The 13,709-nt window shown below is 37.6% G+C and overlaps 2 protein-coding genes across 6 annotated transcripts in view; one reads left to right on the forward strand and one right to left on the reverse strand.

The window, feature by feature from the left end:
* Positions 1–308: 308 nt before the first annotated feature.
* map6d1 (MAP6 domain containing 1) lies at positions 309–9,217 on the forward strand. Its single transcript, XM_039694931.2, has 3 exons — positions 309–1,022; positions 2,982–3,204; positions 8,499–9,217. Exons 1-3 carry the CDS (start codon positions 556–558, stop codon positions 8,568–8,570), a joined length of 762 nt encoding a protein of 253 aa, XP_039550865.1. The 5' UTR covers positions 309–555; the 3' UTR covers positions 8,571–9,217.
* yeats2 (YEATS domain containing 2) overlaps positions 836–13,709 on the reverse strand; it is a 45,874-nt gene continuing 33,000 nt past the window's right edge. For 4 of the 5 annotated variants that reach the window (XM_089131083.1, XM_039694921.2, XM_089131084.1 and 1 more), the window contains 5 exons: positions 12,687–12,925; positions 12,526–12,600; positions 12,248–12,321; positions 11,608–11,685; positions 9,971–11,252 (listed from right to left, as the gene is read on the reverse strand). In XM_089131083.1, the coding sequence (XP_088987209.1) occupies positions 11,210–11,252; positions 11,608–11,685; positions 12,248–12,321; positions 12,526–12,600; positions 12,687–12,925 (509 nt within the window). In that variant the 3' untranslated portion in view covers positions 9,971–11,209. Of the gene's footprint in view, positions 3,154–9,970; positions 11,253–11,607; positions 11,686–12,247; positions 12,322–12,525; positions 12,601–12,686; positions 12,926–13,709 lie in introns of those variants that run through there. The other variant, XM_039694923.2, reaches the window with a different exon arrangement.

Consider the following 13,709-nt stretch of genomic DNA (forward strand, 5'->3'; position numbering starts at 1 on the left):
AGTCAACGTGGTCAAGCATTTCATGTCGACTACACGTTTAGGCCTACTTCAGAGAAAGTTACCATGGTAATATTACCATTAATACTATTATAGTTATATATATAACTAGAGAAAATGGTAGTAACCTACTTGTAGTCAGTCAGTGTCGAGCCAGCGTTTTTGTACATGAGTTGCTATCAGAGTCAGCTGCACGCGCCGATGATGCCCAGGAAAGCTGTTTAGGTAGAAAGAAGCGCACTACTGGTTTTGATTAAAAGAGGGTTTTAGGGCATTAACTTGAGCTTTGTCAGGGAAAAAACAGCAGTGAGGTGCGCACGGGTCACCGACTCGGATCTTTATGGATTATTATTTTTCTCTGCATCAACAACTGCAAATCACGTGAGATGAATGTGCAATGACAGTGTCCCGACACCGAACGGTCTCACGCAGTTCTCGAGGAACGGACACGCGCTCACACACCTTCATGTAATCTAGCACTTCATCGTATTTTTTTTTTACTGTTTTTTTTTTTTCTTTCTTTTTATTTTGCTTTTTGGTTTGGGTTATTTCCCAGCAATGGCTTGGCCGTGTATCAGCAGAGTCTGTTGCTTGGCTCGCTTCTGGAACCAGTTCGATAAATCGGATTTGTCGGTTCCGCTAACGATTCAGAACTACTCGGACATCGCGGAGCATGAGGTGCGATCTGTCACCAAACTCGTTTCCACGGAGCAGGCACCGAGGGTCGACTTCGTTACGCCGGATCACGCTGCTGGAGTCCGGCGGCCTCAGCGGGGACGGACCGAACCGAGTTATAAACCCCGCGAGGACTACCATCCCTCGGGTGTGCCTTTCCCGAGCATCACCCAGTATAAACAGGATTACAAACCCTGGCCCATCCCGAAGAAGGATAACTTTCCCTGGATTAGTAACGGAGGGAAAGGCGGCACTTTGACGGACAGCCCGGTGAACGGGTACCCTGACGGGGCGGAGAGACAGGAGCGTGGCGGCCGGCAGAGAGCAGGAGATCAGATCAGCTCATACAGGTACGTTCCTGCTGTTCTTCAGCACATCTCAGTCACTGCAACACACTCTCACTACTCAACAGAATAGTTATTATCAGAATCATGGGTAAATAGGTTTTACTGATCCAGCAAAGATTGGTATGGGAGTTTATTTTAGTAAGTATACACATTACATAGGCTAGATAAAAAATTCCATAATAATATTTTTATTTTATTTAGCCTAGCTAGATGTACTGAGTAAAAATAAATCTAAAGACAATTTTTTTTCTCTATTTTGTATGCACCAAATACTCCTTTTAAGTATAATAATAACACACTCATATTTATTTTGTATGACAGATAAAATGTGGTGTCTCTGAGATATGTCCACTATAATGTTCAAAAATCAATCGATGGGGAATACATTTGATAGCTTTCAAAGTGCCCTTTCTTTGAAGATAGTTTGCTGTGGTGCTGTAACGGGACATGGTTGTGCATTGCAGTGATTTTCAGATAGTGTGATCACTGTCATGCATATTTCATCTGATGGATCATGAAAGACCATAATGACACTAAAATAATCACATAAAACAGTTATTTAATTAGAACACAATGAATTATGAACAGTCCTCTCTGTGTTCATCAGCCTTTGGTTTCTAAAGGAAGTGATCAGTGGATGCTGTCATCATATAAAACCTACACTTCCAACATTATTGACCCGAACATTTCATAGATTCTCTAACTTTAGTTTCACTTCTAAATTCCTGAACAGGAATGTAGAGTACGGATAGTGAGCATCATTTTTCATACAGGTTATGCTAAAGTAAATCTATGGTGGGGAAAGTTGCTTTTAAAAAGTAATGCATTAAAGTATTGCATTACTCCCTAAAAAAGTAACTTGCATGTCTGAGTTACTTATTATGTTAGTAATTTGTTGTTACTTTTTTCTCATCTGGACTAGGCTTGCTTGTTTTTTTTAATACAAAAAAGTTCTATTTTTGGCTAATTTAATGGCGCTTTCACACCAAAAGTGAAATAAATAAGCCTCAGATTGAAGGAAATGCAAATTCACGCCAGTAGAAAGCGCAGGTCAAATAAACATTTCAGCTGTGCCACCATTCTCGGACGCAGGAGAATAAAGTTTAAAACCCTTCAGCCAAAAAAAGAAAAAGATATTCAGACATTTAGTTGTAAATGTAATAATAATGCGTTACTTAAAGGAGTAGTTCACTTTTAAAAAAACGTTTGCTGATAATTTACTCACCCCCATGTTTTCCAAGATGTCCATGCCTTTCTTTCTTCAGTCGAAAAGAAATTAAGGTTTTTGATGAAAACATTCCAGGATTTTCTATATATAATGGACTTCATTGGGAACCAAACGCTTCAAGGTCCAAATGAAAGTTTCATTGCAGCTTCAAAGGGCTTTAAACGATTCCAGATGATGAATAGGGGTCTTAACTAGGTCCCTTTGAGTCATGACTCGAAAAAAGATTTGTTCATTTTGTTGAACGAGTTTGAACAGGAGAGTCACGAACGCTCATCACAGAACAGAGCAATGAGAGCATTTGTGCTTATAAAACTTAAAACTTTTTTTATTTATTTTTTAAATGAGCGATCGTTTCGCTTGATAAGACCCTTATTCATCGTCTGGTGCCGTTTAAAGCCCATTGAAGCTGCAATGAAACTCTCATTTGGACCTTGAACCATTTGGTTCCCATTGAAGTCCATTATATGGAGAAAATCCTGGATTTTTTTTAAAAGTGAACTACTCCTTTAACTAGTTACTGAGAAAAGTAATCTGATAACATAAATTGCGTTACTTGTAATGCGCTACTCCCAACACTGACGTTGGGCACCTGTTGCTCTCATTTTGCAGCCTGACTTTAACTCAGCCCGACATCTGCTGCTCTTCACTGCAGATCCTCAGGGCTCCCTCTCTGTTTTTGCCTGTCTGTCTTTTTCTGTCCCTGTCTGATACATTTAATCTTTCTCTGGAATCAGACAGGAGCACCAGCCCTGGTCTGGAGCCCGGCCGCCAAAGCCTGGCCACAAACGGCCCACTTTCCTGGGTACAGGTGCTGACAAGCCCCCGCCGGAGACCAGCTACCAGGCCGCCTTCAGCACGGACACACACAGACACACGGACGGGGTACAGGAGACCAGCACACGCGGCCTGTCAGAGAGAGCACACACACACAGGACAGAGATCAGCATGAAACCAGAGGTGAGTGTGAGGACGGATCAGAGGAGACGTGGGGAGAAGAGGAGGAGTTTAAATCTGACAGCCGCTGATGTGACAGAAACTTTCAAACCATACTCAGCTGAATGAGCATGAACTGCTTCCACTGTGATATAATCAGCAGCAGATCAATGTGTGAAACCAAGTTCAAATATATATATATATATATTCTTTATGTTTACAGGCAAATCATTAAGAACAAGTTCTTATTTACAATGGCAGCCTAACAAGTTGAATAACCACTTAATAATATATATATATATATATATATATATATATCGATTTAATATGTACTTGCTGAATTATTAATTTCTTTAAATAAATTATATATATATATATATATATATATATATAATTTATTTAAAGAAATTAATAATTCAGCAAGTACATATTAAATCGATAACAAGTGACAATATAGATTTAAATTACTAACAAACAAAACTTTTAATAAATGTTGGTTTGAACTTTCTGTTTATCAAAGAATCCTGGATAAAAATATCAGTGTTTATCACAAAATAAAAATATATATAAAAATATTTATCACAAAAATATGAAGAAGCACAATGTTATCAACACTGATAACACGAAATTTTTCTTGAGCACCAAATAAGCATATTAGAATGTATCATGTGACACTGAAGACTGGAGCAATGATGCTGAAAATTCAGCTTTGCATCACAGGATCAAATTAAATGGAAGTAAACAGGTATTGGGATGGTTTTAGCAGAAATATGCAAATGTTATAGTTGTGAAAGCATTTGCATGAATTATTCACGTTTAATATTTGAGCTGTAAAGTTGACACATCATCCTTTTGAAGTGGGTTTACTTTTCAAGGTAAATGAACTTGTCGCAATAACCGATGTCATTTATAACTGTAACATTGTGACAAATCATAATGACTTTCTGTGGTAATCATCATATTTAAACCTAAACCCATAATTATGTAAGCAGAGATATTGATTTGGGTAACCTTTTAGGTTAATCTGCTAAATCAAGCCTAATATGAAATTAAATTATTATATATATATATATATATATATATTATTAACACTGATCCCTTTCTGGGACAAATGAGAGTTTTCGGTCAGTCTTTAGGGCTGATCTGGTAAAAGCGCTGATTCATTGGGATTATGTCATCGGTGACCCGCTCCTGTGTCCTGTTATGTGAATCTAGTCTGAGCGCTACCCGTCAATAATGATCCAAACTAACTGAAACAGCTGAAGAGGTCAGCTTTAACCCTGCTTACTGTCCAACAAAAAAGCAGGATTGAGACCTGCAGTAAAGTATGCACTAATTAGGGTTCATCATTTAGTCCTAATTACTCCCTGGGTAACCCATGCATGCTGTACCTCACGCATGACCAGTGAGGAAAGAAACACACAATGCCAGGAGTCTGAGAGGCAGATCAATGAGAATTTGTGAAGCATTTGTTCTCCTGGTTTAATGTCTCTGTGATTGAGTTGTAACTCGGCACTCTCCATTTGTCAAGCTGTCATATAGATCCACTAGTCTGACTTGTTTTTTTTTTTATGAAGGTTGTACGGGTCTGATATCCCTCTATGGGAGTAGTTGGATCTCTATACGAGAGATTTTAACACACAATTGTGAGAACACTTATAATGTTGAACATACGGCTACTGCATCATACTCTGCAGTAGAGAAGTAGACGTGCTCTCTTTCAAATATCAGAGGGACCATTCTTTCTACTTCATTATTGTTATAATTTTTTTTAATTTTTATGTTTGTGAGGCTGATTTGTTTGCTTACAATGTGTGGGTTATGTGTACTGATAGAGTCTAGTACACTGGGGAGTTGCGTGACTAAGCCAGCTGGCATTATTTAAGCCGTCCCAAGGCTTTAACTCACACACAGCTCGTCCTGCCCTCCCAATCTCCCTCCAGATGATGCATCTAATTTAATTGTAAAAGGCAGACTGACCCTCCACTGTTCCTAATGGAGAGACAAAACCAGATGATCATTCTTTAATCTATTCATTATTGTTTTCTGTAAGACCATCAGTTTGTTACGGAAGCTAATTTCTGCCGACTTTTTCTCCCACAATTCTGACTTTTTTTTCTGCAATTGCAAGTTTATATCTCAGTTCTGAGAAAAAAAAGTCAGAATAGCAGGATATAAATTTGCAATTGTGAGAAAAAAAGTCAGAATTTGGAGTTAATCATCTCACAATTATGACTTTTCTCTCAGAATTATGAGATTTAAAGTCAGAATTTGGGATATATAAACTCAAAATTGTGAGGAAAAAAGTCGCAATCAACTTTTTTACACGATACCGCGTTTAACTAAAAAACTGAAAACTTTTTATGCATTTTGACCATTTGTTTACACGACAGCTGCAAAACCAACCGGCACCTTCTGGTCTCTCTTGAATCCAACATGGAAGTGACTTAAACTGCAGTTCATCAACTGGCCGCTAGAGACAGGCTCCAAAAGAGAGTCAATCCCATAGACCCCCCTTGTTTTGGGGGCCCGAAAACACAAACAGGTTTGTAAACAGGTTTCAAAGTGCAGGTTTTTGAAAACGATAGAGTTATTGTATCCAATGTAAACTACAAAAATGTGAATTTGTAAAAAAAAAAAAAAAATTGACGTCATGCGCATATAAACATATTTGGCCTACCAGCAAAATAAACCGTGTTTTTTTTTTTGTTTCGTTATTCCCCCTGAAAACGTAAAAATATTTTATCGGATGTGCCTTTCGTTTACACGGCGACGGCGTTTTGGAGGCTTAAAAACGCAAAAAAGTGAAACCACCCTCCAGAGTGGAAATCTTAAAAACGCTCCACCGCCGCATTCCCGTGTAAAGGTAAAAACGCAAAAGTCTGCTTGACAGTGAAGGTTGTACGCAGGCGTGCGGACTTGGTGTTGTGTGGCAGTGCTTCACATCGCCACCTAGCCGCCTGGAGTGCATACTACATTGAATTTCACACACTTCTGCATCACCATATGCACGCGGATTTCCCACACAAAACGGTCGTCTAAACGCAGAAAAAAGTGATAACGCAACGCCACTTTTGCATTTTCTCTTCAGAATCGTTTCCGTGTAAACAGCCTAAATGAGGTCATGGATCACTCCGCTGATGAATTGTTGAGTTGGATCAGCTGTGTTGGATAAAACGATTCAAAATCTGCAGGGTTCAAAGAGCAAGATTTGGAGAAACACTGTTGTAGAGATCAAACCTACACAGGTTTCACAGTGAATAAATCCCAGGGTTTCATAACTTGTCATGTATCCTTAAAATGACAGTTAAACAGATTATATAAGCTTTTAAGTTGACATCAGTTTCCCATACGACAGCACTCTGTCCCGGATGGTCAGCAGCCTATGTCAGATGACAGATAGATATGGACCATGTTCAAAGTAGAATATTACTGTACTGTATACTGCATACTATATTTTAAATAATTTATTCCCATGATGGCAAAGCTGAATTTTCAGCATCATTACTTCAGTGTCACATGATCCTTCAGAAATCATTCCAATATGCTGATTTTCTGCTCATAAAACATTTATCAATGCTGAAACCGTGATGCTTTTTAAAATTCTTTGAATGGATACATCAAAAGAACAGCATTTATTCGAAATAGCAATTTTAAATGTCTTTATAAATGTCACTTCTGATCAATTTAAAGTATTTTCTGAATAAATAATAATAAAAAAAAATTGAAAACAAGCCCTAATATCATTTCAGAAATTATTTTTTACGTTTGTTTGTTTCAATGGCCAAATTAGCATACTGTGCCCAATATTAAGGTGCGCTCAAGCCATTTCATAATTACCGTAACGATTATGAACTGTAAAAACTAAAAGCCTTTATGTGCTTGTTGAAGATGTGTAAAAATAGTAAATTGTACCACCTGACCACTGCAGATTTAAGATGTGTTCGACTTGAAGTGGCATTTATGGTGAACGCAGCATAATTCATTCATAAAGCATTTCCATCTGTAATAGGTAGTATGCCATTCTGAAGACCTGAACCATGAACAGTGCCTGCTGCTTTAAGCAAGTCTGTGTGGCTGAGCGTGTCGAGTTCTTATTCTAGAAACGCTAAACAGTGTGAGAGTGTGTGTGTGAAAGAGAACAAGTTTAGTAGATGATAAATCTAATTTTCACCTCACTGCTTGGCTTCTCATATAGCAAACTCGTCTTAGATGTCAGAGAGAGAGAGAGAGAGAGAACAAGGCAAAGAACAAAAAATAGATCATGGAGGCAGGGTGGAGGGAGATTATATACTATAATATGGGACTTGGACGATCACATCACAAATTATAGGTAATAGTATGCTAAAGCTGGCCAAATTGTGCTCTATTTTTAGTTTTTTATTTTTGAAGTGTGCATACAGTTTAGGCTAATATGTCCCACAACACCTTGCTGCAGGAGAGGAGGGGAGTATTCCATGACCTTATGGTTATTTTCCAACTACTTGCATTTTAGATGAAAATTGCACAGCAGCAATATGGAAAAAGTCAATATAAAATATACCGACATTGATAAGTAATGTTTCTTAAACACTGATAATTTGAAGGATCATGTGAAAAATTAAGGTTGCAGAAAATTCAACTCTTTTATCACACCAATAAATTAGTTTAAAATATTTAAAAACAGAAAATGGTTATTTTAAATGGTAATAATACTTAAGCAATTTTACTGTTTTTAATGTATGTTTGATCACATAATTGCTGGTTTGATGAGCAATGAGCATAAGAAAGCGTTAATTACTTACCCTCGTGTCGTTCCAAACCAGGAAGTCTTTTGTTCATCTTCGGAACAAATTTTATGAAATCTGAGACCTTTCATCTACCACTTTGACATTTCAAAAGTTCATAAAGACAGAGATCTTAAAACTAATCCATATAAATTGAGTGGTTTAGTCCAAGTTTTCCAAAGACTCGATCGCTGTATATGGTCAACAGATTGAATTTAGGCTTCTATTCATATATAAAGATTCATCAACTCGCACATCAGTTGTGGTAAACGGAAGCTCAAATATGTTCGCTTGGCGTGCGAGAACCAATGAGGTTCATTCTCATGTTACGCAGTTTAAGCGTCCGCAAGGACCAATGAGGTTTGTTCTTGCACATCAAGCAAGTTCAGTTGAGCTCATGTCAATAAAAGCCTAAATTTGATCGTGTCTCTTCAGAAATTTTGGACTAAACCACTCAATTCATATGGAGAGTAATTAATGACAGCTTTTTATTTTATTTTTTTTACAGATTTTGACTTTTTTTTTTTAACAAAAAATGTTTTTGTGTAACAGGAGCCGAAGACTAAACTGTCACCAAATCCATCTGCCGTCTTTCAAAGCAAATCCAGAATCTTCAACATATGATCCATCAAGCTCACCACACTCGAAGAGAAGAGAAGAGAAGAGACCATTTTGAAAAAGGAATGTCTAGAGAGACCACTGAATGTTATTCTAAGAGACTTGGATAATCAGAGGAAGAAAATGCCCAAGGATGAATAGAGATGGTTTTAATGCAAGAGCGAAATCAGTAAAACTAAATCATTCCACGAAATTACACAACTAGAGGATTTTTGCTGGAAATTTACACAATGTGAAATATATGCTTCAAATGTCAACCATCTACTTGAATGATAAGTTTGTAAGACGGATCAGGTTTAAGAGAGAGAGAGAGTGTGAGAGAGTTTTAAGGCCTCATATTCTGCTGAGCTCACCCTGTCCCCGCTGAATGAGTATCTGCATGTTTCGTTTTATGAAGCGATTGAATATGCACAATTAGCAATGTTTTAAAAGAAAAATGTAATCTAGTAACTCTATGTCTGAGTGTGCGCGCGTGTGTGTGTATCCTGTACAAGCCTTGTTAATAGCATTATATTTGTATATAGTGATGATGTTGGTCTGCCTTTATCGATCTGTTAATGTCTGCCTGATGACGCCTAGTACTTCCAGTCACCCCTTTCCTGCTTCAGACTCACTAACCCTTTATGAAACGCACATAAAGACTCTAACACATTTGAGTTTGTTTGTTTGTTTTTGTAAATTTGGTTGAGAGATAAATGGGGAAAATAAGGCACATCTGTTTAAATAAAAATTACATTCTTAAAATTCCTTTCATATTTGGCTAATTCACATCTTACAAATATTTGATATAAAAACCGGGTTAGTACTATTTACTATTAGTCAAATGATCACATAGTCGCATGTTCTTGTAACTAACACTTTTATGCCAATAAAAAAACTGCAATGAGAAATTCAGAGCAAAAGGAAAGTGCTGAGCATGACTATTTACAAGGGGCAGTTCAATGTGTTTATAATTTATTTTATTTATAGAAATTGCATTACTTAATGGTAATTTAGAGTCAATGAAATATTTAAGTCCTGAGCATAACTATTTACATGTCCATTACATAGACTTAAACTCTCTCTAAGTCAGCACAAAAAAAGGTAACACTAAGTTTAGGGCCCTATTCTATACTATTAAATAGTTGCTTATTAGCAGGCATACTACTTCTACCTTCCTAACTATTAATGAGCAGTAATTAGGAGTTTACTGAGGCAAAAGTCATAGTTAATAGTGAGAATTAAACCCTAAACTAAAGTGTGACAAAAAGCAATTACAAATCAATGCGATTTTTTACAATTTCTGTAGAACCCTTGAAAAAGTGACTAAATCCGCTTACACATGCGTCTCACTGAAGGTCACCGTTTTGCTACGTGAACTTTCATTTGTACTGGCAGTTGGAAAAAGAATTGAAGAAATCAGGACAGATGGATCCATCTTAGTTTTTAATACAAGAATAGTCATTTTCTGATACACAATGTAAAGGTAAAACACCCAGGAGTTCGGTTAGACAAGTCACGACTGACTTTAACACTGAATAAACACACAGAATACATTCTCTCTCATCCACACAAACGCACCAAATCAATTCTTGATGTGTTTTAAGCACACGCACAGAAACTGAGGCTAGTTGTATGACACGACAATAAACAAACCCGACCAAACAGATTTAGCAATGACACAAATGCCTCCTATATATCTGCAAACAAAAGCTTCCACCCTCACTGATGTTCAATCCTTCATTAATCCTAGTGTACAAAAAGATTCATATGAAACCGGGATGATTAAGACTTTTCTTAGACATTCTTGGTCCTAGTGTGGTAAAACCGGTGAAGACGTGTGACTAAAAAAGGACATTTAAACTCCACCCAAAGTTCTTAAAACCACATGAGAAGATCATTTAAGACCCAATAAAAAAAGACAACGAACAAGGATGATTTCACATACTGTAAGCTACACAACAAAAAGTAATTACCTTCTCCAAATAAATCCTGCTCGATAAAGTACAGTTTTCTGGATTGTTCAATGGCTCGTTTAATGTCTCCATTTCTGGTTTAAGAAATACCCAAAACGTTTGGAAATACACGAGGATGAGTGACTCATTTCAGAATAGTCGTTTTTGGGTGAACCATTCCTTTAATACTAACATAAGCTAAACAGTTCTGTGTCAACGGCAGAGCAAGGTCATGTGATCATGAGTTTTGAGGGTCTCAATGTAAGCAGAATCACGGAAGAGCGGTTAATAGATTTGCTGCACGAAGCATCTACTGTACCTGCTCATTTCTGAAGAGATAACTGTACTGTAGTTATTGTACTGATGGTTACATTAATATACAGGACCCTAGTTCATAAATACCAGAATTCATGAAAAAAGCATGAAAAATAAATATAAATAGAGTGATGTAGCCATACGAAACAAATGCTGTTCAGGCAGCGTGTCAAGATTACATTACTATCCATTTGGCGATCTTTCCCTTGAGCTCAGTACTCTTGTGTATGACGCAGCTGTCATCGTAATAAATTACGACACGGGCAAGTCAGAGGATATTTGCGCCTGTAATTAATCAGCCCTTGCACATTCTCCATCTTTACACAATGTGAGGGGAATGAGATAGTGTGTGACATTCCACCTGTGTCGTCTGTGGTCAGATGCCAAGAGGTGAAGTCAGTCAGCGTGGCTTTCATCCTTCACCATGATGCCCATGTACCTATCAGAGAGAGAGATAATTACATTCACTTTTATTCAAAGCGACTTACAATTGATATATATGTCAGAGGTTGCACGGCTCTGGAGCAACTAGGGGTTAAGTGTCTTGGTCAGGGACACATTGGTGTCTCTCAGTGGATTCGAACCCGGGTCTCTCACACCAAAGCCATGACGTGTCTTATCCACTGTGCCACTAGTATAATGTACTAGAGATTTAAAAATTAATAAATAAAGCTGCAAAAAGAATGCCCTCACGTTTCCAGCTTGTTCCAGACCATGGGAACACTGATGATAGACGCTGATGATAGTCGAGAAAAAAGAAAATATAGAGAAGTCTATAATGAGAGCAAAATTACCTATTAGTCAGGAAATCACAGGTGGGAATAGAGCTAATGGCCTGATGCACATCCATAGCCGATATCTCTCTCGGAGTTCTGTGGAGACGAGAAGAGAGGGATGAAACAAGGATGGGTAAGATAGAGAAAACTCACGGAACATTTGCTATCTTGGTATAATGGGCTATTGAACTTTGAGCATTAAATGAGTGGTCTCAGGGTATTGTTAATGTATGAGACATTGACCAGTTCCTGCTTGACTGATCAACACTATAAAAGGCAGTTACAGAAGAATGTATAAAAGCCTGTGTGTGTGTGTGAGTGTGTGTACGAAAGCAGATGTGCTGAGTAAGTAGAGCAGCACAGAGCTGATCTCTTCTCTCTCAGGGCTGGGCTTAACTGCTCTACAACTCAAATAAATCAGATTTTAATGAGCTATTCTCAGTGCTCTGATAATTACACATTATCATAAAACACTTTCCCACAATCGTGATAGAATCACATTAGATGAAGTTCAATGCTCAGAGTTCATCAAAATTGACCAAGAAATAATGCTACAAGCTCCATCTGAAAAGAACAAAACTACTTTTACTCGGAATCCTGCTGGTTTACCCATCTGTCCTGATTAATCTTGTACTGGCATACGGGCGGACACACTGACCTGTTTTGCTGGGATTTCCCATGGGCATTTGCTAAAGACTCCCTGAGGATTTCATTGGCAAACTGCTCCACAGCCTATGAAGAGATTTACACAACATTCAGCAATGACATGTTAAAAATGCATCATCAAATTATAACAGGAAATATAAATAAGACAAACAAAAACAGAATGAGCAAAAAAAAAAAAAACAGGTTTACAAAAACAGAATAACAAAAAGTACATAGTGTATGCTTCTCTATATAAAATAAAAACAAATTACTCAATCTCAGACTATTTACCTTAAGAACCATGGTCTCCACGACAGGAGCAAAAACGTTCTTCTCCACCTCCACCTGCTGCAGCGTGACGCCGATCTAACACACACACACACACACATCATTACATGTCTGAAAGTCAAACACACAAGAGACAAGTCAAAGAAAATTTCAATGTCGCTCACCTGCTCCGCTGTGTCTCTGACGAACTGGGTCGATGGGCAGCGTCCCAAGAAAAACTTGGGTTCCTGTTCGGCCTCTTCCTGTTCCAGTTTGACTTTGACCTTGGCAGCGTCTATATCTTTCACACTGATGATGTCAAGAGGCTCATTATCTTCCTCGTCAGGTTCAGCCTTCAGAATCTTCTGAAGTTGCTCCAGACGTTGAGACAACTCCTCACAGCCCGTCAAAGTCGAGCTACACTCTAACAAGCACACACAAACACACAAACGTGTTAGTGTAAAACAGCACACAACACAAGCAGCTAGTAGAGCTACGCAAACACAACAAAAACAAACAATACTCTAGATCTATATTATGGCTCGGTTCCAAACAATATTACTATTTATTTATTCGCAATCAATAATAATCTTTTGTATTTTGCCTAATAATTGAAATTAACATATTATTAGTAATAATTATTAGTAATAATAATAGTTTGTATATAATCTTGTTTATTATATGAATGTATTATTAATAGTTTGTATAGTGCTTTTACAAACCCAAGGATGTTTTACTCTGTAGTACAACAACTCCAAAAAAGCAACCTAAGAAAGTACATGAATGAAGAAAGCACATGCCTCCAACAAACAAGACTCCTTTGTGAGTCCTCGCCTATCTACTGTCTACACAGGATATTTTCTAAGGCAGCATGCTAACTGAAAATAAACCACATTAGTGACTAATTTAAAAACACTCCTTATGGACACCATCTCCATTAGTGGTCACTCTGTTCAAACAAACAGCGCTCGTGATGCGCATTATGGCTCACACTCGATCCCAATAGAGTATGATGATGTCAGCACATAGCTAAGCTAATGACTCAAACCTCTATTAGAAAAACAAACAAAACAACATTTGGGTGACAATTTTCAGTACCAAATAAAATATATTCATAATCAACACTTTCCTTCTTGGATTCACCATCAGTTTATTGCAATGCAAAAGCTTTATGTGCAAAAGTTGCATGAAACGCTGAATATAATTTT

The sequence above is a fragment of the Pimephales promelas genome, chromosome 5 (assembly GCF_988280905.1).
Source record: "Pimephales promelas chromosome 5, fPimPro1.hap1.1, whole genome shotgun sequence".
NCBI lineage: Eukaryota > Metazoa > Chordata > Actinopteri > Cypriniformes > Leuciscidae > Pimephales > Pimephales promelas.

Coding starts and splice junctions, on each gene's coding strand:
- map6d1 (XM_039694931.2), top strand. CDS start 556: ATGGCTTGGCCGTGTATCAGCAGAGTCTGTTGCTTGGCTCGCTTCTGG. Junction 1,023..2,981: donor GATCAGATCAGCTCATACAG/GTACGTTCCTGC, acceptor CTCTGGAATCAG/ACAGGAGCACCAGCCCTGGT. Junction 3,205..8,498: donor AGATCAGCATGAAACCAGAG/GTGAGTGTGAGG, acceptor TTTGTGTAACAG/GAGCCGAAGACTAAACTGTC.